The sequence below is a fragment of the Ambystoma mexicanum genome, chromosome 14 (assembly GCF_040938575.1).
Source record: "Ambystoma mexicanum isolate Mex_15411 chromosome 14, UKY_AmexF1_1, whole genome shotgun sequence".
Classification (NCBI taxonomy): Eukaryota; Metazoa; Chordata; class Amphibia; order Caudata; family Ambystomatidae; genus Ambystoma; species Ambystoma mexicanum.
In genome coordinates, this window is record NC_090940.1 from 533,497,955 (window position 1) to 533,523,727 (window position 25,773).

A 25,773-nucleotide genomic window follows, 5' to 3' on the forward strand; every position below is an offset into this window, starting at 1 on the left:
GATTACATATTGGTTTTGGTCAGGTGATCACGAACTGCAGTATTCTGGCACATGCACTTTCAGGCCACGCCCCCATCGTAGCATTGCTTGATATCCCGGGGAAATGGCACGTGTTAGGAGCTGGTTCTTCAAAATGGAGAGTCTCCACAATGTGGCCTTCCGGCAGGCGGTCACAGAGGGGATACTCCACTTCTTTCAGGAGAATGATGCGTCTGTAGCTTCTTATTCTGTTTAGTTGGAGGCCTTTAAGTGTGTAATTCATGGGACCTGTATCATGATAGAGGCAGGGGTCTTTAGGACCACACAGGCTGAGTTAGCTGCCAGTGCGTGTCACCTGTGGGATATGGAAGCAGAGGCAGAGTTCCTTACAGACACCAGGCGGCTGGCGCAAGTCCACGCAGAGCTGGGGCTGTTCGGGGAGACAGCCAAGAGGGAGGTGAAATTTCTCCACTGGTGGGCATTGGTACAGCAGGATGGAGAGGGGCATAGGCCAGGCAATCTATTGGCATGAGCAGTAAGGGTGGAAACCTTGAGATCCCATATCTCAGCCAGTCGGTCGCCAGCAGGGGACCTATTGTAGATAGATGAGGAATTTGCTGGGGCGCTGGTGGATCATTACAGCACACTATATTCGCCCAAGGCCAGGGTGAGTCAGATGGCATTGGATAACTATCTGGATCAGGTAGGGTTGTACTAGCTGGCCCAAGGGGAGAGAGAATGGCTGGGCAGCCTGCTCACTGTGCAAGAGATAAGTGCAGCCATCAAAGCGCTCCCCTTGGGGAAAGCTTCTGGTCTGGACGGGCTCTCGGACGATTTCTACAAGGCATGTGCACCAATCCTGCCCCCTCACATGCTAAACATGTACCAGCAGGCGCTAGTGGATGGGTGCCTCCCTGAATCGATGCAGGAACAGTGGTCACCTTACTTTTAAAGATAGGGAAGGACACTGAAGACTGCTCGTCTTACCGGCCAATCTCTTTGATAAATCTGGACAATAAGATACTGGCCACGGTGCTCGCAAACAGGCTTGCTCCGCTGATTTGTAAGTGCATGCTTGCTGACCAGGCAGGTTTTATTCCCGGGAGGTGCACCTGTATGGGCTGCGCAGGGTGTTTGGTCTCCTCCAATTGTTCGATTAACAATCCTCAGTTATAGCGGCCCCTCGACGATGAGTAGGCGTTCGAATCTGTGGAATTACCCTTTCTATTTTCAGTGCTCAGACAAATGGGAGTGGGGGAGGAGTTTGTATCAATGGTTTCTTGTTATATATGGCCCCTGTTGAGAGATCAAGGATGAATGGAAGACTGTCCAGCCCAATTGGGATTTGAAGGAGCACGAGGCAAGATTGCCCCCTGTGTCACCTTCTGTTTGCCATGTCTATAGAGCCCTTGGCAGAGACGGTCAGATCAGGCACAAAACCCTAGGGGAGTAAGCCTGTTCACTCATAAAACTCACTCTGTGCAGACAATTTGATATTGTATGTTAATGATATGATATGATAGGTTCTCTATAACGTGCTTAATAGCCAGAGGTTTCTAAGCGTGGACCTGGGGGTCGAACCTGTGGTGCTCCGTGTCGTCTGGATTCCAAGGTGAGCATGTTGCCCCTGAGCTATCCCCGACCCCAAAACAAATCTGGTGCCAAATATGGCAGATATACTGGAGTTTGGGCAAATCTCTGGGCTCACCATTAACCCCACAAAGTCGGTATTGTTCCCCTTGACCGATGGAGTAGAGCGGTTCCATGATGGTGTGGGCTTCCAGTGGCATGAAGAGAGTACTCCATCTGGGGGTAGTGCTGGCGCGGTCCTTAGAGGTGTTATAGCAGGAGAACTACGGGGCAAACATAATTCAATCTGGGGTGACTTTGGGGAGATGGAAGTATCTGACATTGTCCTTATATGGGCGAATATCTCTAATAAAAATGGTCATCTTCCAAGGTTCTTGTGCACCTTCCTGAATGTGCCTATGGCGGTTGCCTCTTCCTTTGTGAAATCTTTGAAAACTCTGAACATATCATATCTCTGGCTTCATATGGCAGGGGAGGCAAGCTCGAGTGTGCTGGAACAAGTTGACGGCTCCGATGGAGAGGTGTGGGCTTGCATTTCCGGACCTTGAAGCACACTGGATTGCAGCGCAGACATAATTCCTGGCTTATTGGTATGATCCAGTTCTGGACAGGGCACATGTCCAGATTGAAATAGCAATGGTAGCGCCAACACTACTGCGGGCAGTAATACTCACTTCTCCGCAGTGTATAGCCCTAACCAAAAACATGGTCGAGATCACTTTTAGAGGGAAGGTCGCGGACGAAGATGTAATACACCCCCCTCCTTCCCGACACGCATGTCAGTGGGATCCCACTGACTAGTGAGAAGATATACACACAATGCATGGCCAAACTCAGAATCTCTTGTTGGCAGGATATGTTCCCTGGGGGGGCAATTTCTGACACTGAAAGAGTTTAAGGTAAAGGAGGGCGTATCAGCGCAGGACATTGTTCTATATTTCAGGCTACACATCGGCCGAAGGAATGCGTCCCTCCTTCCCAGGGAGCCTCCTGTTGCCCGGTTCTGCACGGTGTGGTCAGCGCGGGGAATGGTGTTAAGCTACTGTCCAGGTTGTATGGCAGCATAGTAGACAAATTAGCGTGATGGGCAGACACTTCCTGTGGCAAGTGGGAGAACGCTCTGGGTGTCCCCCTCTCGTATAACACATGGCAGTTCTGCTGCACGAAGACGGAAAGGGCGGCAGTCAACGGCAGGTTTAAATTGATCCACTTTACATTTCTACACCAGTTCTATCTAACCCCAGTCAACTTCCATGTTAGGTAAGTTAAATCTTCCCGATCTGTGTCAACCCCAGACATTTGTGCTTTGACTAGATAACTATTTTACCTTATCCCTAGGTGAAGGGGAATCGTTTTCCCCTCTCACCTAGTCTTTTACTCTTTTTATGGGTGACCTTTTTATGTCACTCCATAGTGCATGGTTGATGTTGTAGTTTCCTGCACCTGTTGGGCTTAGGCTGGGCTTCCCCTTTGGGCTCCCCTGTTAATTTCTCGTTAATATACTTGGGTGAACTACAGTTCCCAAGTAGTAAAGAGGGAATTCCATCCATTTTACATTTTGTATAGGTGGGCCAGCATACACCACCTTATGTGGAGTGCTGGGGGGATACAATGTATCCCCTTTCTTACTTACCTGGTAACATTTTGTTACAATTGTGAGTTTTACATGAATGACTGGTGGCAGTGGTTTTACCTTTATGACATTTAGTCTTTATTACTCGCAGACTATAAATTCAGCCTCTGCAAAGCACAGAAGGGCCACCGTTTATCTAAAGTGTTGTGCTCCTTCTTTTTTTGCCATTTCTTGCTTGCTAGTAGTTTTTGTGGTCTTCACCTGCCATTCTAGGCAGTGGGAGTTTTGTCTTCGGCAGAAATCCTTTGTATTTCCCGCCAAGGCGCCACAGTGTCTGAGAAGGTAGGAAGTGAGGGAGGAGTCCAAATCCCTGCACTCCTTTGTCGTTAACCTTGCCTGTAAGGAGCCCGGTCTTAATGGGGGTCTGGCTGTCCTGGTTGGACAGCCAGACGGCTCCTTCTTCTAAAATCCAGGGATAAATTGCAGAAGTTGTGCTGTACTTCCTGTTAAATACTCCAAACCTGGAAGCTGCAGACAAGTCGACCACTGGACCTGAAACCGAAGAGGAAGATGAAGAAAAGACAGCAGTAGCAATTTCCAGCGAACGGAGAACCTGCTGTGTAACCAGAGCCTGCTGTAACCCTTTCTTCCAATCGACCTGTGATCCCGATAAAGGACAACCCTGACCCAGAGCCTGGTGTGATCCACTAAACTCAAGAATACCTGCATTCTGAGCCATCCCATGACCTTGTGGGCTGCAAATCTCAATGCCCTGGGACCTCGAGCCATTGTGCAGTGCATGGTCTTCCAAGCTGAAACTCTGGTGGCCTCCTCCTGGCCCTCCAGCGACACGATTTAAGTCCTTGAAGTCCCCTGACCTGAGTGCTGGACCAGATTAGAGACAAGAATCTGACCGGAGATAGCCAGTCTTCTCCTGGCTCCTGAAAAGGGCACCAAAACCACAGAACCACATCCAGCCACAAAGAAACTCTTGCCTGGAGCCTTCCCCATTGTTCCCTGCTGCAAAGTCCCTTCCTGTATCCTGTCATCAGTCTTCATGATATGATATGATATTATAGGTTATTTATAACGTGCTTAATACCCAGAGGTTTCTAAGCGCAGACCCGGGGATCGAACCTATGTTGCTTCCAAGGCGAGCATGTTGCCCTTGAGCTATCCTCCCAAGATAAGTAATTCATCGACTGGGTTTTTGGCTGCAGATCCTGAAGTCTCCCACCCCCCCACCCCCTGCTACAAACTCTTCTTCCATGCTAAGGTACTATGTTGGTTGGGGTATTTACTTACCTGAAGCCTGTGCAACCTCTGTATAGTTTCTTGTGATTGGGAGTCTTCTCATCCAGTTCACCCAGGCCCATTGCTCTAATCCCCCTCGGGTGTCTTCTCAGAAGTCCCTGGACCCTTTCAATCTCTCTCTAGTGAAATACTTACTTGTTTGAAAAGTCTTCCAGACTTTTGCCACTTCTGTGCCTATCCTGAACTGCCTGTTGGACACTAGAGACTTAGTGACCCCCCCTTCTGCCACTGAAAACACGTTTGCTCCAAGAATAGAAAAATACTTCTAAGGTTTGGGCCTGTTGCCTAGAAAAGACAACAATTTTTTAAAAGTGTTGGTTGGTAACTGTCACTGTGAGACTCTCTAGGTTTATACTGTTCCTTGAATCTGTGTTCCACTATTCAGGAAAGTATCCTGATAACAGGATTGGTTTACTAAGTGCTTCCTTAATTGGGTGTCACTGCATGAATGACAGGGTTTACTACCATTGACGTACTGTAAAATAATCTAAAAGTAACTGATGGTTTTACTTCCCATGAATAGGTGTGTCCTATTATAAATGTGTTTGATAAAGTCTGACTTCCCTAGAAATATTGTTAGTTTTCTGAACAGGGTCTATACTTTGCTCTGTGTACTTTAAAGCATTGTGTTGTGTTTTTCTGATGTGTTAATGACTTTATGACAAAGTGCGTACCCCCAAGACTTAACTTGACCTAATTGTATTTATAATAAACCTTTGCTTTTTTATAATACTTCTGGTTATTAGTGTTTCTGTTGAACCGTTGGTATACTACAAGTTTTTTGTACCTTACTAAAGAACTCTCTCCCTCCTAGGATAAGCCTGGCTGCTCTGTCTACGCTACCATATACTCAGGTGGTACAGCCTCATACTAGGAGTGGAGTTTTGTACTGTCTCGGTTGTATGGTTTTAGTAAGGCCTTAGTTGGACTTCAGAAAAAGTGTCCTAACACTCCATAAGCTCTTTCCAGAGACGCCTGACTCATGCCGGAGGTGCGATACTTCACCAGCCACATTTATGCACCTAGCGTGGCAATGTCCTCAGATACACACTTTTTGGACACAGGTCTTTGACACTATCAGTGGTACTGTAGGGGAGGGAGTGGCGCCCGCCACCGTGGTCGCTCTGTTGGGGTATACAACGGACATGACGAGGCAAATTGGGCACCTTCTCAAACTTTTGCTGTTGTCAAAGAGAACGGTAGCCATAGTGTTGGGCAGGGGCCGCCCGCTATCGCATGACTATGGAAACATTCCATTCTGTATTGCCATGATGTTGAGTTTCAATATTACTCCACTTTGCATCCTTCCGCCAGGCCCAAGAACATTTGGGGACCGTACGTGCCTACTTAATGTGGGATCAGCGCGATGCCTCCAGCGGTCCTGGAGCCTTGTCTCATATACAACTGTAAAGATATTGTCTCCTTTTTTATGTCTATTGCTACCGCACAGTATGGGATTGGAAATGTACTACTGCCTTTTTTCGTTTTCACTTTTGGTTATGGTTATATAAACTAAACAAAAAAAAAAGTTTTAAAAAAACAAACAAAAAAAGTTGCTATGTGAACCTAGAGGTAAGACACTGGACCATACCGTTAACCTTCAAAAATGAAGCTTTAAAAATATTTTTTTCCCCTACAAATCAATGCAATTCAATGCATGGTTGATTACCAAATCTAGATAAAAATTAAATCCATTCTCTAAATATTAATATTGTGGTATGAAATCTAACCACATTGCAAATTGTGTGTTTCAGGATCCAGACTAATTACTTATCCCTGCAGAGAATTAACCAGGAGCTGGAAGAGAAGCTTCACAGGATGGTAAGTCGTTTTACTTCAGCAATTCCAAACAAAATGTCTCCTGTGAGCTTAATGCGATTTGTTCCTACCTCTGGCGTCCAATGTATATGGAGGTTTCCACACATTTCTTTGCCAGCAAGCTTGTCGGTGATGTCCTGCCAAGGAGTGAGTGGACATGATGAGACTCATGGGAGGGCAGCACTGAATTCCCGCGAACCCCCCCCCCCCTGGCGCCGGCTTGATGTTTTGGAGGGTAATCCTGTTGGCATGGCAGGGAAAGGCTGGAGGCCATCTTGTTTCCTCTTTTCTGTCAGAGGGCCGGGGAAGCTTAGCAGACCTTGATCCCTTTTATGATGGAGCGAGGCTGGCTCTCAAGGCGACTTTGTGAGGCATCGCTGCTCTGCAGTTCTGTGTGTCCTTATGGACGGGCTGCTCTTATCTTGCTACGCCACGAGAGATAGATGTGGAGAAGCGAAACGCGCAGAATACAGAAATAAATCCCGCTCTTGACTTTTGGCCGGCTTCCAATGATCATTTTATTCTGCTATGTGCAGAGCGTTTTTTTGGGCGGGGGGGGGGGGGCGAACACTTGCTTGCTTTCAGCTGGGCCTGTTCACAGCTTTGCAACATGCGTCCTTTCACCGATTTAGCTACTGATCTGTTCACGTGTGTCTACCTTTAGCTTTGATCAGCTGTGGGTGCTTTTAGAGGCTAGGTGGGGCATTGAAGAATGGTTGCTCTTTCTACCCCTTTGTGATCTCCCTCTGAGGGTTCTGCCCCATCAGCCCGCCCTCCCTGAGAATGGTCAAGGGTGGATGGGACCCTTGGGGGAGGAATGATGGAGCAGGCCCCTACTCTCTACCCGGCACCACCCACTGTAGAGGACGTTCAGGAGATGGTCCCAGTGGGTGTTCCCATCCCATGGGTGGCCTTTAGCAAGCTGCCACTTCTCCTCCTTATCTCATGGCAAGGGATCCCTAGTCTTAGCTCCCTTTGCTGAAATAAATTAAGGTTACATGTGATTATAACTAATGAGATAAAAACGAATTAAATAATAACGAATTAAAAAAATATCGAATTTTTGTTTTTTTTTTAAATTGGGTGGGGGCACCCCTCAAACCCCACATTTCCCAATGCTCATAACACCACCCCAAACCACCCCCACAGGTATTAACCCCTTATCCCCCCTATATTTATTCTTCGTTATTTCTTTCGTTATTATGTCACTCGTTTTTTTTTCCTCGTTAAAATCCACAAAAAATATGTCAGTTAACTTTAGATAAAACCACATATATGACAAAATAAACATATACACATAAATAACTCGGTATCCGGTCCGGTATCCGGTCATTTTGTTGAAAACAAATTCAGAGTGGTAAGTTTTACTGAAGTAAAAAATTCTGAAAAAATACCGAACATTTTAAATAAATATATATATGGTAGTGGGGTAATGGGTTAAAATGGGTGGGGGTGGGGTTAAAAGTGTAGGAAAACGGGGGGCTTCATGAGGGAGCCCCCAAATAAATAATATGTGAAAAGAATGGTATTTTTGTTCAGTATTCTTTACCTCAGTCAAACTTACCACTCTGAATTTTACTTAAGTAAAATCACATATAACCGATAACTCTTACTCAGATTCCTATTAACATATACAGATTTAAAATAATGTACACTATAAAAAGGGTGGGGCTGATGCACTCCAGAACACCAAGGACCTGGCAGTATTTGAGGTGATGGGGGCGGGACCTGCCCCTATCTGATGACTCGCAGGTGGCTGCCCACCCCCAGGCACTGCTTCTTCTCTAAGGAGCCCCTTCCACCAGGTAGGGCCCTCATCACCAATGCATGGACCCCCAGCTCCTACTTATCCTACGGGGGTGTCCATCCACTATATGGTGCAACCGCATCGCCACTTCACCAGCGGTGTACAAATCATCTAAGGGGTGTCCATCCACTGTATGGTGCACTGCATCGCCACCTCGCCCTGCTGTGTACAAATCATCTAGTGGGGGTATATCCACAATATGGTGAAACCGCATCGCCACCTTGCCCTGCGGCGCACAAATCATCTAGTGGGGGGTCCATCCACTATATGATGAAGCTGCACCGCCACCTCGCCCTGAAGTTACAAATCATCTAGTGGGGGTCCATCAACTATATGGTGCAACCACATCGCCACCTCGCCCCGCGGTGTACAAATCATCTAGTGGGGATCTATCCACAATATGGTGCAACCGCATCGCCACCTCGCCCCGCGTTGTACAAATCATCTAGTGGGGGTCCATCCATTTGTGCAACCGCATCGCCACCTCACCCCACCGTGTACAAATCATCTAGTGGGGGGTCCACCCACTATATGGTGCAACCACATCACCACCTCGCCCCGCAGTGTACAAATCATCTTGTGGAGGTCCATCCATGGAGCAACCGCATTGCCACCTCGCCCTGCAGTTACAAATCATCTAGTGGGGGTCCATCAAATGTATGGTGCAACCGCTTCACCACCTCGCCCGCGGTGTACAAATCAGCTAGTGGGGGTCCATTCACTATATGGTGCAACCGCATCGCCACCTCGTCCCACGGTGTACAACTCTTCTAGTGGGGGTCCATCCATTATATGGTTCAGCCGCATTGCCACCTCGCCCCGCGGTGTACAAATCATCTAGTGGAGACCCAATCCAGCTCATGGAGTGTGGCATTATGCCAAAACAGCTATTTTCGTGGAGGCGAGCCTCGTTTTTCTCTGCCTTGGATCCCTTTCACCGAAATATACCCTGCAAATCTCCACGCCGATGATTGACAATCCCCTCGTCTCTTTAAAGGCTACTAAGACATCGCTCACTCAGATCATTAGGTAAGCATTGAAATGAGAGAGAGTTCTACACCCTGGTGTCCGCAAGGAAAACGTTTCATAGTTAACATTTCTTCGAAACCCGTGTTTCGTGCATATTCTAACGCTTTCTCAAGGCTTCTGTCTGTTATTAAACATGTGTGGGTACACTGTAACCTAGCTATACTATGCCCTGAAACTCATCCCAAGCTCAGCAGCTGATAGTTAGGACAATGCTCGGCCATCCAGCACAGCACATCGGCGCAACACAGAGGCAATATCTGCCACCTCACTGGGGTCTGAGGCGAACAGGCTTTCGGCAGGTGTTCCTAGCTTTTGATACTCGTGGATCGATCGATCGATGGATGGACGGATACTAAACACAATCACAATTCAGTAGAATACAGTAGTAGCAAAAAGTGTATTAAGGTTGGTTATTTCATGCTGTGTTTTTTTCTATTTTTCCTTTGCTGGTATATCTCTGGTACATATATTTGAAACTAGGTTAGCTCAAATAATCTTTCGGAGGAATAATTTTCTGCTCTAAAGTAGATCTTTTTTTATGCTATGCCGTCTGCAGAGGGAAATGATGGGGGCTGGCAGAGCCTATAGGTGTATGTCAATCTGGGTCAGCACAATAGGTGCCGTTAGCCTGCTTTGCATATCAACACCCTCCTACCAGTTGGCTGCCTGGTCCCTTCTGAGTCCTACAGGGGCCAGGCCATCCCCCTACCAGTCTTCCGCAGTACCGCACTACCAGCACCTGCCTTTGGGCAGCCTCCCGAGTCCGGTCCACCCCTGTTCCTCGTACTTCCTGCCTCCCTGCGCACTTGCCCTCCATAGGTTCCCCTAGCACTTACCCAGCCGCCCCCCCCAGCACTTTATTTACTGCACTTGCACAATCCGAATGGCACATGGCCTTGCAGGACCGTTTCTTGCTGTTTTACCCTCTCCTGTTCCCCCTCCCCTTTTGTCTTGTGGCACCTGGAAACGCGTTGTGCTGTATAGGCGCCATACGAATGCCCCATACATTAATAAAATAAATAAATAAAACCTCTGTACTCTGGTTCCTGACAGAGGAGCTCATTGACGCATTGTTTCAGCTGCCAGAATCTGTTGTTGACCGTGCACTTAGACCAATGGCAACACATTACTGTGGTGCATTCTAGCAATAATGCTCAACGGGATGCACAGTCTTTTTACTGACCTTACCAATGTGCATTCAGTAGGCACATTGTGTACAGTGGCTTGTATAACTTAGCTCTGAACCAAAACGTGCTGGTCATTTGTTGTTCATTTTTTTTTATAGTGTTCAGTAAATTGATATGTTTTAAGGATCGAGTGACCATCGGCAATAAATGTGTTAGCAGAGAGACAAAAAGATAGCTTTTTAGATAGGTAAGTAGATATATCGATAGATGTAGGTTATAGATGGATAGAGAGGTAGGTTATAGATACATAGATAGATAAATATATGGATGGATAGATAGATAAATAGATAATATATGGATGGATAGAGATAGGTTATAGATGGCGAGATAGATACATATACACATGGATAGATAACATATAGATAGATAAGTTATAGATAGATTACAGATGGATAGATAGATGGATGGGTTAAAGATGGATAGATAGAGACAGGTTATAGATGGATAGATAGAGAAAGGTTAAAGATGGATAGTTAGATACGTGTTATTGATGGATAGATAGATAGGTTATAGATGGATAGATACAAAGAGATAGATTAAAGATGGATAGTTAGAGATAGGTTATATATGGATGGATAGAGATAGGTTAAAGATAGATAGTAAGATAGAGATGGGTTATAAATGGATAGATAGATATGGATAGGTTGTAGATGGATAGAGATAGGTTAAAGATGGATAGTTATAAAGAGATAGGTTATAGATGGATAGATAGATACACATATACATAGATAGATACATAGATAGGTAGATAGAGATAGGTTATAGATGGATAGATACATAAATAGATAGTACATAAGTAGATAGATATGTTATAGATGGATAGATAGAGAGATGGATAGATAGATAGATGGATAGATAGACAGACAGAACACAAGTTTCCTTTTGCAGTAGCAATCTGAACTCGAGATAAAGGCAGCTGAGGCGACTATAAAACCAGCATCTGAAAACACGGCTCAGAAACACGCTGCAATGCTTGACTTGAAACGAAGCACGACTACTGGCTGGGGAAATTAATTTTTCCACTCTAAGTGTGTAACCCTGGAAACCACTGTATATTTTGTGCAAGATGTGTTAATTGTTCGACAGATCTTAAAGCCTATCGTGGCAATCATACCGACTAGCTTATTGGGAGTGCCGGGAAATTAGCATAACTCGCGAACACATGCACTGGCAACCCAGCGCCTGCTCCAGCGTGCACTGCAAGGGACTGCAGCGAAATCGAGAAGATTCGATGCAAAGGAACACGCTGCAAATCAGACTCCATGGGCCTCATTACGAGTTTGGAGGCAGCCATGCCCTTAGTAAGGGCATGGCTGCCTTCAAACTCAGGTCCGGGTTCCTTGAATGAGGAATTACCGGGCCATTCTAACCTTGGAGGACCCGGTAATTCCTCATTGAAAAAACCCATCCCCATTCCCATTTGAGCCCCCATAGGGAATGGGGATGGGAATGGGAATGGGGAGGGAGCTAACAACGTTAATAACAGGCCCGTTGTTAGCTCCCTGGCCCCCTCGCGGGACCCACAAAGGACGTCTGGTCTGACCAGACGTCCAGAGCGGGTCCGCAAGGGAACCTCGTAATAGGACGGAATGGGTTTAACAGCGCCGGGACCTTTACCGGCGCCGTTAAACCCATTCCACCAGGCTCGTGATGAGGCCCCATGTATTTTATTCTAACTCCAATAACAGGCCGCAAGGATTTTGCAAGAGGCCATACTATGCAAGAATCATTTTGAAGCGTCCTGGTTTCTGAATTTACTTATTTATTTATTGTTGTTTTTAGTTCATAGAACTTTTACAAGGTAAATACATAAAACCTCATAGAATTACTTCAATTCTCTGATCATTCTCACTTATAATTGTCAAGGATTACTTTGATCATCAACACTATTAATTCATCGTAGAATTAATCATCATTAATAATCACCTTATAACATCATCAGAATCACAAGATGACTTACACTCATACATCTCTAAGATGAAACCACCATACTAATTTATAGCAGATAAGATCCTATTCAATTTAAATCATCCGCACCATGTACAAGTCAAAGAGCTTCATCGGCTGCCTTCATTTGACTATTTTTACAAAGGTAGCGGGCGCCCCTCTCTCGCAAGAACAGACATGATAACCTGTTCAGTGGTTATTAACCACTTGAGAGTTCGCAGCCACTGCTTTTACTCACTGTGCCTTTCACAGATGGGAAATATCCATTTGCATATCAGTCTTTGTCCTGCCCAGGGGCAGTCCAGCACCGAAATACAATGGCAATTCCAATCTGAACGAGAGTACCACCAGCAACCCCATACACGTGTTTCACCCTTGTTGGGGATCATCAGTGAGGTGAAGCTGATGCCTCTCTAAGCACAGTGAGAGGGAGACCACGTCTGGTTGCCCCCAGGAGACCTAGGGTTACCAATCCCAGGTTCCTTAACAAATAGTTTTACAAAGGTAGCGGGCGCCCCTCTCTCGCAAGAACAGACATGATAACCTGTTCAGTGGTTATTAACCACTTGAGAGTTCGCAGCCACTGCTTTTACTCACTGTGCCTTTCACAGATGGGAAATATCCATTTGCATATCAGTCTTTGTCCTGCCCAGGGGCAGTCCAGCACCGAAATACAATGGCAATTCCAATCTGAACGAGAGTACCACCAGCAACCCCATACACGTGTTTCACCCTTGTTGGGGATCATCAGTGAGGTGAAGCTGATGCCTCTCTAAGCACAGTGAGAGGGAGACCACGTCTGGTTGCCCCCAGGAGACCTAGGGTTACCAATCCCAGGTTCCTTAACAAATAGTTTTACAAAGGTAGCGGGCGCCCCTCTCTCGCAAGAACAGACATGATAACCTGTTCAGTGGTTATTAACCACTTGAGAGTTCGCAGCCACTGCTTTTACTCACTGTGCCTTTCACAGATGGGAAATATCCATTTGCATATCAGTCTTTGTCCTGCCCAGGGGCAGTCCAGCACCGAAATACAATGGCAATTCCAATCTGAACGAGAGTACCACCAGCAACCCCATACACGTGTTTCACCCTTGTTAGGGATCATCAGTGAGGTGAAGCTGATGCCTCTCTAAGCACAGTGAGAGGGAGACCACGTCTGGTTGCCCCCAGGAGACCTAGGGTTACCAATCCCAGGTTCCTTAACAAATAGTTTTACAAAGGTAGCGGGCGCCCCTCTCTCGCAAGAACAGACATGATAACCTGTTCAGTGGTTATTAACCACTTGAGAGTTCGCAGCCACTGCTTTTACTCACTGTGCCTTTCACAGATGGGAAATATCCATTTGCATATCAGTCTTTGTCCTGCCCAGGGGCAGTCCAGCACCGAAATACAATGGCAATTCCAATCTGAACGAGAGTACCACCAGCAACCCCATACACGTGTTTCACCCTTGTTGGGGATCATCAGTGAGGTGAAGCTGATGCCTCTCTAAGCACAGTGAGAGGGAGACCACGTCTGGTTGCCCCCAGGAGACCTAGGGTTACCAATCCCAGGTTCCTTAACAAATAGTTTTACAAAGGTAGCGGGCGCCCCTCTCTCGCAAGAACAGACATGATAACCTGTTCAGTGGTTATTAACCACTTGAGAGTTCATTTGACTATTTCCTTGTCTGCTTTGTCAGAAAATGTTCAAGTTGGCATGTTAATGTAGTCCACAATATTCTCTAGTTGTTAACAACTTGATTTCAACTGAATTGTGTGCACTAAACATGAAGGCCCTTATTGACAGACGGTTTTCCAACGGGGGTTTGCCATTATAAAACGCTTCTGTGAATGAAGCCCTAAAGAGCTTGTCTTAAGATCAGAAGCCTGAATGAGATAAGGCTGGCATGGAAAGACGACACTGGCATCTAGGTCATGATCCACAATAGAGGGAATGTGGGCGCTGCTTGTTGTGAAGCCTCACAAAAGCACCCATGAAGACAGTGTTTCATTCACTGTCAAGGATATCACAAAATCCAATTCTGGGTAGATTATTTCACACCCACAAAGGGTTCGGTGCGTGCGCACCTAATATGAATTGTGCCACACTGAGTGGTAAGACGCATATGAGGAATCTGTTATGGACCCGAGTTCAGTTCTGCAGACTAAAACAATAGTAACCTTGTTCGGGGCTCAAGTCGAGAGTACCCGGGTGGACAGAGTCCCACAATTTTTTCAGAAGTCCCGCCACTTTTTTCAGAGGGCACCTTCATATGCCAATTTCTGGTGACGCCAAATTCAATTAGTATGTTAATGAGTCTCCCCACTTTTTGTTTTAGGACTTGACCCCTGAGGTCCTTGTCCTTTTATTCAGCCAAGGTTTCAAGGATAGTTGCATGGTGAGCAGTGAGGGCACCGAGGACACGATTCTTGTTAAGACGTTGTGCAGGAGCCACGCACTGCAGCCACTGCAGAATTTTGATAATGCGTGTACCCCACATCATTTTCTAACGTCGGCCAGACTGTTCCTGAGGGATCTTCAAGTCATGAGGTGGCTGGAGGGAGAATAGCGGTGTGGAGGGGCAGGGTGCGTGACCGCTTGGTCCTGTTCCAACCAACTCAAATGCTGTAGATATCACCATCATTATGTATTTCCTATCAAATTTTTTTTGTTTTATGAACACAAAACCATACAAACATTAATTTCCCTACAATTACATGTCTTGACACTTGTTAGTCATATAACACCAGTGTGAGCAAGTTAGGTAAGGTCAGAGCACGTCGCACACATCTGCATCTCGACATCACAGAACTCCCTTATCCTCCTCCCATTTGCTCCAGATTTTTGTGGCTTTTGCTGGACAACCCTGTGCAGTGTATATTCAGTGTTCCATCACCGCACACATGTCTACATAAGCAACCCATTGTGCCAGCACTGGACATTTGGGTGCACCCCATCGTTGAGCTATATTGCATTTGATCAGTCCGACTGCAGTGGATAAAAAAGTTTTTTAACCATCGGTTGGTAGTGTTTTCCTCAGATATGCCCAGCAAGAATAGTCTGTGGTCCAATGGCAGCGTTCTCCCCAGAGTATCAGTTAATTTATCACAATATTTTCGCCAGAAGTCCCTAATAAGGGGACATTCCCACGGGATGTGTATAAAAGTACCCTCGGCCCCTTGGCCTCGTAAACAGTTCGGGTCAGTGGCCCATTTCCACTGGCGTAGTGCAACCCTGGGGTAGTACACCTTATGGAGAATTTTTTATTGAATCAAGCGGAGCCTGGAGGCAACTGTAATTTCTCATGGATACATTAAAACTATTATCCAATCTTCTGGATCCATAGCACCTACATCCGTTTCCCACCTCAGTTTAAGATTGAACAGTTCTGGAGTGGCAAAGGCTGTTATGGCATTGTACAGGATGGATGTAACTCTAGTAGGTATGCGTTTTATTAAGAGGTTATGTTCCAGGGGTGTGCATTCAGGCGTGTTAGTAAGTGCTGGTAAGTGTCCTTGCAGAACGTGGGTGAATTGCATGTAATGATAGTGTTCCGTGTCTGGGAGCCGAAACTTCTGTTGCAGTACCTCAAATGGGGCAATGAGAATATCCCTGACTGTTGTAATGCGGGCCTCCACCCACTTTGGCCATGCCGTGAGTTTTCCCATTTCCATGAGATTGCTATTCCGTAAGATTGCTATTGTCCCAGAGGCGTTGCATCAGAGTCACCTTGTTTCCCCACCCAATGTGTTTGTGTGCTTTCCTCCAGATTATGGCAGTGTGCGCTGCCATTGTCTGCGGCGGAGGTTTTGTCAGGGTCTGGTGAAGCTTTGCACATGGCGACATATCTTGGTCTCCCAGCATCTCGGCCCTGATGTGTGGTAATTCTCGGCTAACATGAAATCGGTCATTGATTATGCCCATTTTGGCTCGCCCAGTAATATGTTTGGAGGTGTGGCACCCCTATTCCCCCCCTCCCACACAGATCTTTGTAGTGTGCTAAGGGCGACACAGAGTTATCTGCCTCCCCATATGAGTTTCCTAAGGATGGCGTCTATCCGGTGGAACTCAGGGTCAGGAATCCAGAGCGGGGTGTTCTGTAAAACATACAAGAAACGGGGCAGTGCCAACATCTTGAAGAGTGCGGCTCTGCCCAGCAGCGTCAGGGGGAGAAGCATCCAGTGTTGAACATTGTTTGAAAAGCAATCAATAGTCGGATGTAGGTTGTGGGGTGTGTAGTCCGAGAGGTCCCTAGAGATTTTAATCCCTAGATAGCGAAAACTCTTGCGTTCCACCCGATATGGGCAGTTTGGTCAGAATCGCTTGTTTGCCACCTTGCACCGGAAAGAGAACAGATTTCCCCCAGTTGACTCCTAACCCTCTAAATTCACTAAAGCGTGTCAGCATCTGCGTGAACACTGGACCATCCCGGGCCGGGTCACTCGGGTATACCAGAAGATCGTCGGCGTAGAGAAAAAGCCCCCTCGCGCCCCTCCGGCCAGTGAAAACCCATTCACGTATTGACCTGGCGAAGCCATTGGGCCAGAGATTCGATAGCTAATGCAAAAAGCAGTGGCGACAGGGGGCATCCCTGTCGTTTACCCCCGCACAGTGGAAAGGATCTGGAGGGCAACCCGTTGACCCTGACTTCTGCATGTGGGGCTTCATACAGCAATCTAACCCATCCCAGAAAGGTCTCGCCGAACCAAACGCCTTTTCAAAATCAATAGCTAACAAGGCGAGGGGGGTGTCAAGGATAGGAGCCGGCTCTATGAGCAGGTGTAGACGATATATGTTCATGCGTATCAATTTTTGTGGCATGAAGTCACATTGGTCAGGATGGATTAAAGAGGAAATGGTTGATTTTAACCTCGTGGTGAGGAGCTTAGCGAGGATCTTGGCCTCCCCATTAATCAATGAGATAGGCCTGGTTTCGGAATGACCACTATACTGGCCATGCCCAGGTCGGGGGGAGGACACCCAGTTCCTTGGAATGCAGGAACATCTTGTAGATGGGGCTGGCCATCTCATCCCTGCCCAACCTCTTCCAGGTCTCCACTGACAAGACGTTAGGGCCTGGTTTTTTCCCAGAGTGTAGCTGGGCAATAGTCTCAGCTATCTCTGTTTCAGTGAGATCTTGGTCCAGTTGTGTACGTTGCAGCTCGGTTAGCTTGGGGAGGACAATTTCGTCCAATATGGAAAGGTCCACCAGGATAGAAGGGCCCTTGTAGAGTGTGGCATAAAAGTCTGCAAATGCCTCTGCTATGTCAGGGTCTTGCTGAACCCATTCATTCTGTGTCTTTATGATTTCTCTAATATGTCGGTGCCCCTTGTCCCTTTTCTCCAACCAGGCCAGCATCTTGCCTGCCTTGTCACCCTGTTCGTAAATACGAGTCCTCGCCCCCCCAGTGGGCATGCTTAGCATTATCTAGTGCTATGTTTAGGAGGTTATCCATAGCTTTAAGGAGGGAACGGTGCGTGCCAGGAGTGGTATGTACTATATATTTGGCCTCCCATTCCTCAGCCACCCTTTCCGCGTCCGCCAATTTCCGTAAGTGTTCCCTCTTTTTGGTGGATGTCCAGGAGATCATTTCTCCTTTAAGTACTGCCTTATAGGCCTCCCATAGTACTACAGGGCTGTTGACCGTGTTAGAGTTGATCTCAAAATATTCTGTAGTTTTCTCATTGATGTGGTCAACAAATTGGGAGAAACACAAGTAATAGCCATTGAGCCTCCATGTTCCGGGGGCTGGGTGGGTTCTATTTATGCGTATCTCTATCACCAAGGGCGAGTTGTCAGAGATGCCATGGGGGAGCAACGTTCCACTGGTTACTCTATATGCCTCGGGAGCCGAGAGGAAAAAGTAGTCCAGCCTAGATAGGGAGGCATGAGCCCCCGAGTGGAATGAGTAACTACAGTCCAGAGGGTGAAGATCTCTCCACACATTGTGAAAGCTGAGGGCTGACGCAAATGTCACCAGTTTGGTGGGTGCATGGGGGTTCCGGACACGTATGTGTGTGCGATCAAATATGTTCATCACATCATTAAAATCACCCCCTAGAATCCACATATCGGATTGGTGCTTAGCAATTATAGCTACTATTTCTTCCATGAGTTCCTCCCCGAGTGCAGGTGGGGCGTATATGGCCAGGATGGCAATGGTTTCCCCCCACAGTGTGCAACTTATCCCCACAAATCTGCCTCTGGGGTCGTGCTCCACTAGGTCTAGCGTGAATTGAAGACGTTGATGTATTGGGATCAGAACCCTCCGGAACCCATAGTGTATCCTGCGTGTACTGCTGTGCGGTAGTTCATCCTGTGGAAAAGGGTGCAGGACGTGCTGGCTAGATGCGTCTCTCTAAGGAGGGCAATATCAGGGGAGTATCTATTAAGAAATTGGGTGATGAGACATTGTTTGATTCCGGATCCCATGCCATTTACGTTTCAAGTGAGGAGTTTAAGGGATTTGCATGCGTTGTTGGCCCCTCGCGGGACTTGGGTAGATGCCATGAGTGCTCGTGGGCCTTCAGGATTGTGTGAGTAGCATTATTGACCGGTGTGACATGAGTAGGGTGAGTGAATATCTTGGTTTCCCCCACAAACTGACAACAAACTCAAACCTTAAACAAAACATACCAATCCCCCCTCACCCAAACCCATACTCTGCCCCAACCGAAGCAGCTGTCGCCTGAACCTTTTTTGGCAATTAAAAAACTATACTGTCAGCACAAATCAAGAACATAGATTTCCCCAAAAAATTCTGCCTAGAGAACGCGTGCAGTGAACATCAGTTGGGACTGATATAAGAGTCAGCACAAGACAGTCCAACTCAGAGGAAGGAAGGAGGGAAACAAGGGAAGGGGAAGAAAGGAGGTGATACGGGGGGGCTTGCTGCTTTTCAACTTGCAAGGTGACACCATGACAGTTCTGTGGCACCTCGGTGGTAGGTTAGAGAGGATGTGTCGCTTATCCGGCATCCATATATTGTCACAGTCCTTCTCAGTCCTTAAATATCATCCAGATCTTGGACCTTGATATCAGGGGCCTTCCGCTCACTCAGGTTCATTCTGTTCCAGTGGTGGTGGACGTCTCTCTGGAGAGACCTTATCGGGTCTGCAGCGGGGTCTCCTGCTCGTCTGTTTTGATTCTGGTCCCCAGTCACCCTCTAGGTTTCTCTCAGTCCAATTCCAGGCCTCCCGTGTGTGGGTGAAGTGCACCATTGTGCCGTTGTGATAAATCTTCAATTAAGCCGGAAACAGTAGCCCACACTTCACGTTCATGGCGTACAGCCGCCTCTTTAGTTGTTCAAAAGACTGTCTTGCACGTTGTACCTCGCGAGTATAGTCTGGGAAAAAGGAGATCTGGGAGCCATTGTATGTGATTTCTCCTTTCGTGCAGGCCATCTGCAGCACTGCGTACCTATCTCTATAGTTTAGGAGCCTGGCTATTACTGTTCTGGGTGGAACGCCCGGGGTAGGCCTTCCTGTTGGCATACGGTGGACTCTCTCCACTGAGAAAAACTTTGAGAACGATTTTGGGGCAAAGCTATCAGCCAGCCACTGCTCCAGGAAGAGTTCCATGCTCGGTCCCTCTGTTTTGAATGCGTAGGTTTTTGCAACGTGATCTCCCTTCCCCTTCATGGACCCGGGCTTCCACGGTTTTCAGGTGAGCCATTGCCTGCGAGAGCTGTTGATTGGCCTCCCTGAGTCCGTCCAATGTTCCAGAGATGCGTTGTTCGACCTCGCTGGTGCAGGAGGATAATTTCTGTATGTATGGCGGAGGATGGAAACCTCCACTATAATGTCGTCCATCCTTTTCTCCATTGAGGAGCAGGAGCTAGCTATAGCAGCCATCACATTTTTGAGGTAGAGGGTGTCTTCTATGGCTTGGGATTATTATGTATTCTTGATTCCAGATTGGGCTCACCACATGCATGGGCAGGCGTGGGAAAATTGGACCACAGGCACTGCAAGATGGCTATTTTTGCTGCATTTAGGTTGGCGTCTGTATTCCCCAAAGTAAGATTTGTTAAATTGAAAAAGGTAAGTTCTTTAGATAAGTGGCACACCAAAATTGTTTTAAAGGTTTTTCACAAAGGTATGGTGTGACTATCAAGTCCTAGGTACTGAGGTCTACCCATAAAGGAATCCTAGACCAGAACTCCATCCCCCACTGCGAGGTAAGGGTAGCCTTATGGATAGGGTGTAACACGTGTTAAGTCCCTATGAGAGCAGAGATGATTCAAGAATGGTTTCCAATGTCAGCCCCTCAATTCTAAATCAAAGGGAAATAACCCAGGTAAGTAAGGCCCTTTGGGAACAATTAGCCAACCTCTGGTCCTGTTGCAGGAGGTTATGGGGTTGTGGGTGCAGTGCTCATATTTGATATTGGGTTTGGATCTGGCTGTTGCGGTACGACTTTCTCGCAAGATTTTCAGTTCCAGTGAACCCACCAGCTGGACAGGACCAACGATGATGAAGGATAACCACCTTGACTCCCATGATATAGGAGGACCCCCAAGGACACGCGTCTTGGTGAGTTGCTAAAGTGACCCTGTACAGTGTCAGACAGGCTCCAGGCCACAGAACTGTTGAAAATAATAGACTCTAGGCAGGCCCTCTACAATGTCGAGAGCAGCAGCAGCAGGTGACCAGGTCCGAATCTCACAAGGAATGGATTTGCAGTTTCTCCAGCCCCCAGTCCAGCAATATACAGTCAGAAGCAGAGTCCCTTCTGAAGATGGTCCAGGCACTGGGGAGTTCCAGTGATGCTTCTGAGGTCCAGAGATAGCAAAATGGCTGTGCAGACTTCAGACTGTTTAAGCCTATTATTCTAATAGAGGAAGGAACCCATGAAGCTCTCCCTCTGTTGCTAGAAGATGGTCCAGAGATGGTGCAATGAATGGCTTTGGCAATGCATGCACACACCTGCAGCCCTCCACATTCCTTCATGTGCCATTGGTCTTCGGACTCTTGGTTCCAATGGGTGACATCCAGAATTACTCCAGTCCCTCTCCTTCAATCTCAAATTTTGGCTGGAAGGGAGCCCAGCCATCAAACGGTAATCTACACCATTCCATCAATCAGGGGCTGTCCACTCATGGACAGACAGTTGCCGCCCATCTGCCCAGCAATAGGCTGAAATGTGGATTGGGACCAAACTGCCCCAAAACCCTGTTTCAGCCAGTTTGGACAACCACAGCATTGATCGAGAGTCCATAGTTGGACCCCACAAAAGTGCATGACCATATATTGCCATTTTGTACCTGAAACGACAGGAAGAGGACAAAAAATCTAAATAACAAAGAACAGAACGTAGACCGCAGAGGAGCCATTCTTGGTATATGGTACTCAAAAATGAATTATTGCGGTAAAAAGACTAGGGTACTTACTGTAATGCTCTCACTGTAAAAGAAAGTAAATATAGGTTCACTGCCACATGCCTGTTCAGTGCACCTCAAAAAGAGTAACACAATTGATCCCAAAGTAAGAGAACAATGGGTGCAACATGTCCCTGCTTAACGTGGACTCTGTAACAGTAAGACAACAATAAAAATACATGGGAGAAGGGAGCTCTCCTTGCAAGGGGGCTGCAGAGACAACCCAGTAACCTCAAACGACATCAGTAAAGCAAATGAGTAAGACTAAAAAGACCTCACTCAACTCAAAAAACTGCTTAAAGTCCAAGTCCATAAGATATATGCTTGTGCATCCATTGAAACCTAGGAAGGAAAGTTTAAAAAGTAAAGTTTTCCCTAACACCCGGTCTGAACACTCATGGTATGGAAGACTGAACTTTTTCTAGGACTGTATAGGTCCCTACACACTTCACCAATCCCTTTTCAAACCCATTGCCAAAGAGTAGATCCTGGCCTTTAGGATTTTCTCTGATGCAGTTAAATTTCCCTTTTTGGGGTCTATCCTGACAACAATACATTTCTGACTCTCAGCAGACATAACTTAGAAAGCATAATCAGCATTACCTGCGCCCATCCCACTAATAGTGCTGAATAGACCGGCTTCCCAATATATCATGTTGCTGTGGCTCCTTCCATCCATCTCTGGTCTTTGGCATTCTGTCTTTGCTCAGCCCTTTATGTCCTTATCCAGTGGGTCCTGCGGCGTGATGGCGCAAGGTGTCTGAACGAGGTTGCACCATTTTGGGTATAGGCTTTTATTCAAATATAGAAAAGAACCTGCTTCTCCCTATTTCAATAGGGTTTTTCCCTACCTCAACACAGAATAACTCGGGTGCTCGTCAGGATGTAAGTCAAAAACAAATATACCGTCCTCTGTCCAAATCAACTACTCTATCCCTAAGACTAAGAAATAAAACAAAAAAGGGTTCATTTAACTTCTTATCAAAGCCACCAGTATAATGACTCCCTTCTCCTGGTGAAACAATCCAGTCTTAGGCTGACGTAACAGCAGTCTCTTGTACCAGGGTCTGATTTACCAAATACACCTAGACCAGGAGAATTACTCCCTTCTCCTGGTGAAACAATCCAGTCTTAGGCTGACGTAACAGCAGTCTCTTGTACCAGGGTCTGATTTGCCAAATACACCTAGACCAGGAGAATGACTCCCTTCTCCTGGTGAAACAATCCATCTTAGGCTGACTTAACAGCAGTCTCTTGTAAGAGGGTCTGATTTACCAAATACACCTAGACCAAGAAAATGGCTCACTTCTACTGGTGAAACAATCCAGTCGTAGGCTGACGTAACAGCAGACTCTTGTACGCGGGTTCTATTTACCAAATACACCTAGACCAGGAGAATGGCTCCCGTCTGGTGAAACAATCCAGTCGTAGGCTGATTTAACAGCAGACTCTTGTACCAGGGTCTGATTTACCAAATACACCTAGACCAGGAGAATGACTCCTGTTCCTTGATAGTGCTTTGTACACGTTTTTAGAAGTCTCATTATTTCCTCCCAAGGATTTGCGAACAACAGTGTTAAGGCTTTCCCAGTTTGACGAAGGAATTCACTCCCGAGGCACTCTTGAGATTTATGTCTTTTGTGTCACCACTTTGCTGAGGGAGATCACTCCCAAGGAATACTTGACTCTTGGTTCTCTGGGTATCACTACTGTGATGAGGGAGATCACTCCCGAGGAATACTTGACTCTTTGGGTTCAATGGAACCCACCCAGCTTTCCTACAACTCCTGTTACCTGTATCTCCAATGGGCAGTGCTACCGGTTCTTCCTGGGGTCTCAGGTCGCTGTTGGTGCTGCACGCGTTCAGTGTGCATTCTTGCTTTCCTCCTCTTTGGTCTGTGCTGCTCCATGGAGCCATTGCTGCGGCGGTATCAGTGTGTTTTCTGGACCACAAGGTTCACCTCTGAGACGCCACACCACCTATGGGTTCTTCCTGCTTCTGCAGTGAGACAGGTTTACTCTGGCTTGCGTAGTTCCCCTCAGCTTCTTCTTCCAAGACTGACTCTGTCTCGCTTCGGCCAGCGTGGGTTTGAATTTCCCACACTCTGCAGGACAGACGCCAGTTTCCATTGCATCCTCCTGCTCCTGAACACTCCTAGACATTCCTTGGTCTTTACTTTATATCACTAGGACATCCTCAAAGTAGCATCAATAGTTATCTTCATGCCTTCTGGTGGCCACCTCGTCACAGTTGTTTGGTAATCCTTTCCAATGTTGTTCTGTGTGTTTCTTTGGTTCTTCTTCTTCTCAATCCTAGTTGGTCTTACAGATGAGATAGTAGATACTTCACAATAACACACAGCAGTAGTTTCAGGTTGGGAGGGAGAAGGAATCAATAGGGCCATGGCTTCTGGGGACAAAGGTTTAGGAATGTTTTTCACAGGACATGGGTCCTTATGCCCATGAGGGGAGTCTCTCCCTGTGAGGTCCTTCTGCTTTTTACCACCCCTATGAGGTAGCAGCATCACCTCCCTAGTGTCCTAGGGAAGGGCTCTCCTCTGGGGAGAAGTGACAAGATCCTGTGAATCATCACAGTTCCTAATAGAAAGCATGAAATATTTTGCAAAGAGCTCTAATGTAACAACATGGGGCTTATCAGGTTCTCTGGATCAAACATGTCATCCTCTGACACCCCTTGCACTATAGATGGGTTGGACCGAACCTCAACTTTGTAGGGCCACTCCCATTACTCCAGACCCAGGCTCCATCGGGTAAAGACAACTCTATATTTTCCTACACTAGCCATACAACAGTCATCCTCTGTCACAAAGAAGAGCCTCTTTATTTTTCAGGAAGGCATCATTCAGTCTGCTCAACATGTACTGCAGCCTCGGAGGAGGCGGTGGCACCAACAGAACTCCAGGGGATTTTGGGGTTACATGACTTGCCCCATCATTAGAGCCCTTTCTCTTACACATATCTGCTGTTAATGCTTTGTCGTGGTCAACCTCCCCCAGAGTGCCTCAATAGTATCCAGCCGCGGTTGAATAATTAACGTTTCAGACAGACTTCTTTATGATACATTCTAATAATAAGGCCAGTACTCTTATAAAAGTCACATTTTATGCATCTGACCGGGGCGATCGGAATCATCTCAGCACCCCAATACTTAACCTCCATTTCGTAAACTGCCAATCAAGTGTGTGTGTCTCTGAGGAATCGCACTGTTCTGAGCCCTCGTGGTAGAGGTATGTTGGCATTGCTTTACCTCTGCCACAGAAGGCAATCGCTACAATGCAAGAGTGGGTGGTTCAACGTATAATCGCTTGGAACAAACTGGGGCACAGCAGTAGGCAAATCAATGATTCTGCTGACTAATTACAACTAGATTCAGGAGTATCATTCAGGTTCAAGCTTTTCAGAAATAGCGATAGACTTCAAGGTTTTAATCTGTGTATTTCTAAGTGCATTAATCATGAACAATCCAATATATAAAAAAATCAGTATAGAAGTATTCAATTTTCATTCATGTTCCTAAGGTAAAGGTTGTTCATTCAACAATACAGGTCTTGTTCACATATTCAATTCATATTTTCCAAACTGTATTTTTCATGTATTGTAATCCAGTGATCTTGATAGGTGTCAGTTCCTGCTCCCTTGAGATCGATAGAGTATGACTACCTATCTAAAACTACGCGTTTTGGGCGTAACTCGCCCTTCTTCAGGTTTAGGAAATTGGATATGGTTTCTTGTGTTCTGGAAAACATAAATAATGTATCTCAATTACTAATCTGCATGTAGAATAAGACTAAGGATAGTCCTAGTGTGTCTAAGTTCAAATGCACTAACCTACAAAATGGTCTTCTGGTCAAAGCAGTCAGCCCATACAAGTAGGACTTGATATGATTGCTGTAAAACAATGACAAAATCAGATGTGACTTGCACATTCCCTTTTCAGAAAAATCAGAGGTGGGCAGAGGGACAAGGCGCTGTTCAGAGCGCTGGGTCCCCCTGCGCACCGCCTAAATTATATAATATGAGTCGAGGTTACTTGGTACGAAGACTTTTGACTCACCAATCGGAGCGTATTTTTCGAGTAGGTTACTGCGATGTGCATCGGGTTGTGTGTTTACCGCAGTGGGTATACCGCTGTAAAGTGATTGTA

At 46.6% G+C, this 25,773-nt stretch overlaps 1 protein-coding gene across 3 annotated transcripts in view; it reads left to right on the forward strand.

Moving 5' to 3' along the window:
• The window catches only part of BEGAIN (brain enriched guanylate kinase associated), a 1,200,709-nt gene that overhangs the window by 638,262 nt on the left and 536,674 nt on the right, over nt 1–25,773 (forward strand). For all 3 annotated transcript variants that reach the window (XM_069637769.1, XM_069637771.1, XM_069637770.1), the window contains one exon: nt 6,211–6,277. In XM_069637769.1, the coding sequence (XP_069493870.1) occupies nt 6,211–6,277 (67 nt within the window). The remainder of the gene's footprint in view (nt 1–6,210; nt 6,278–25,773) is intronic.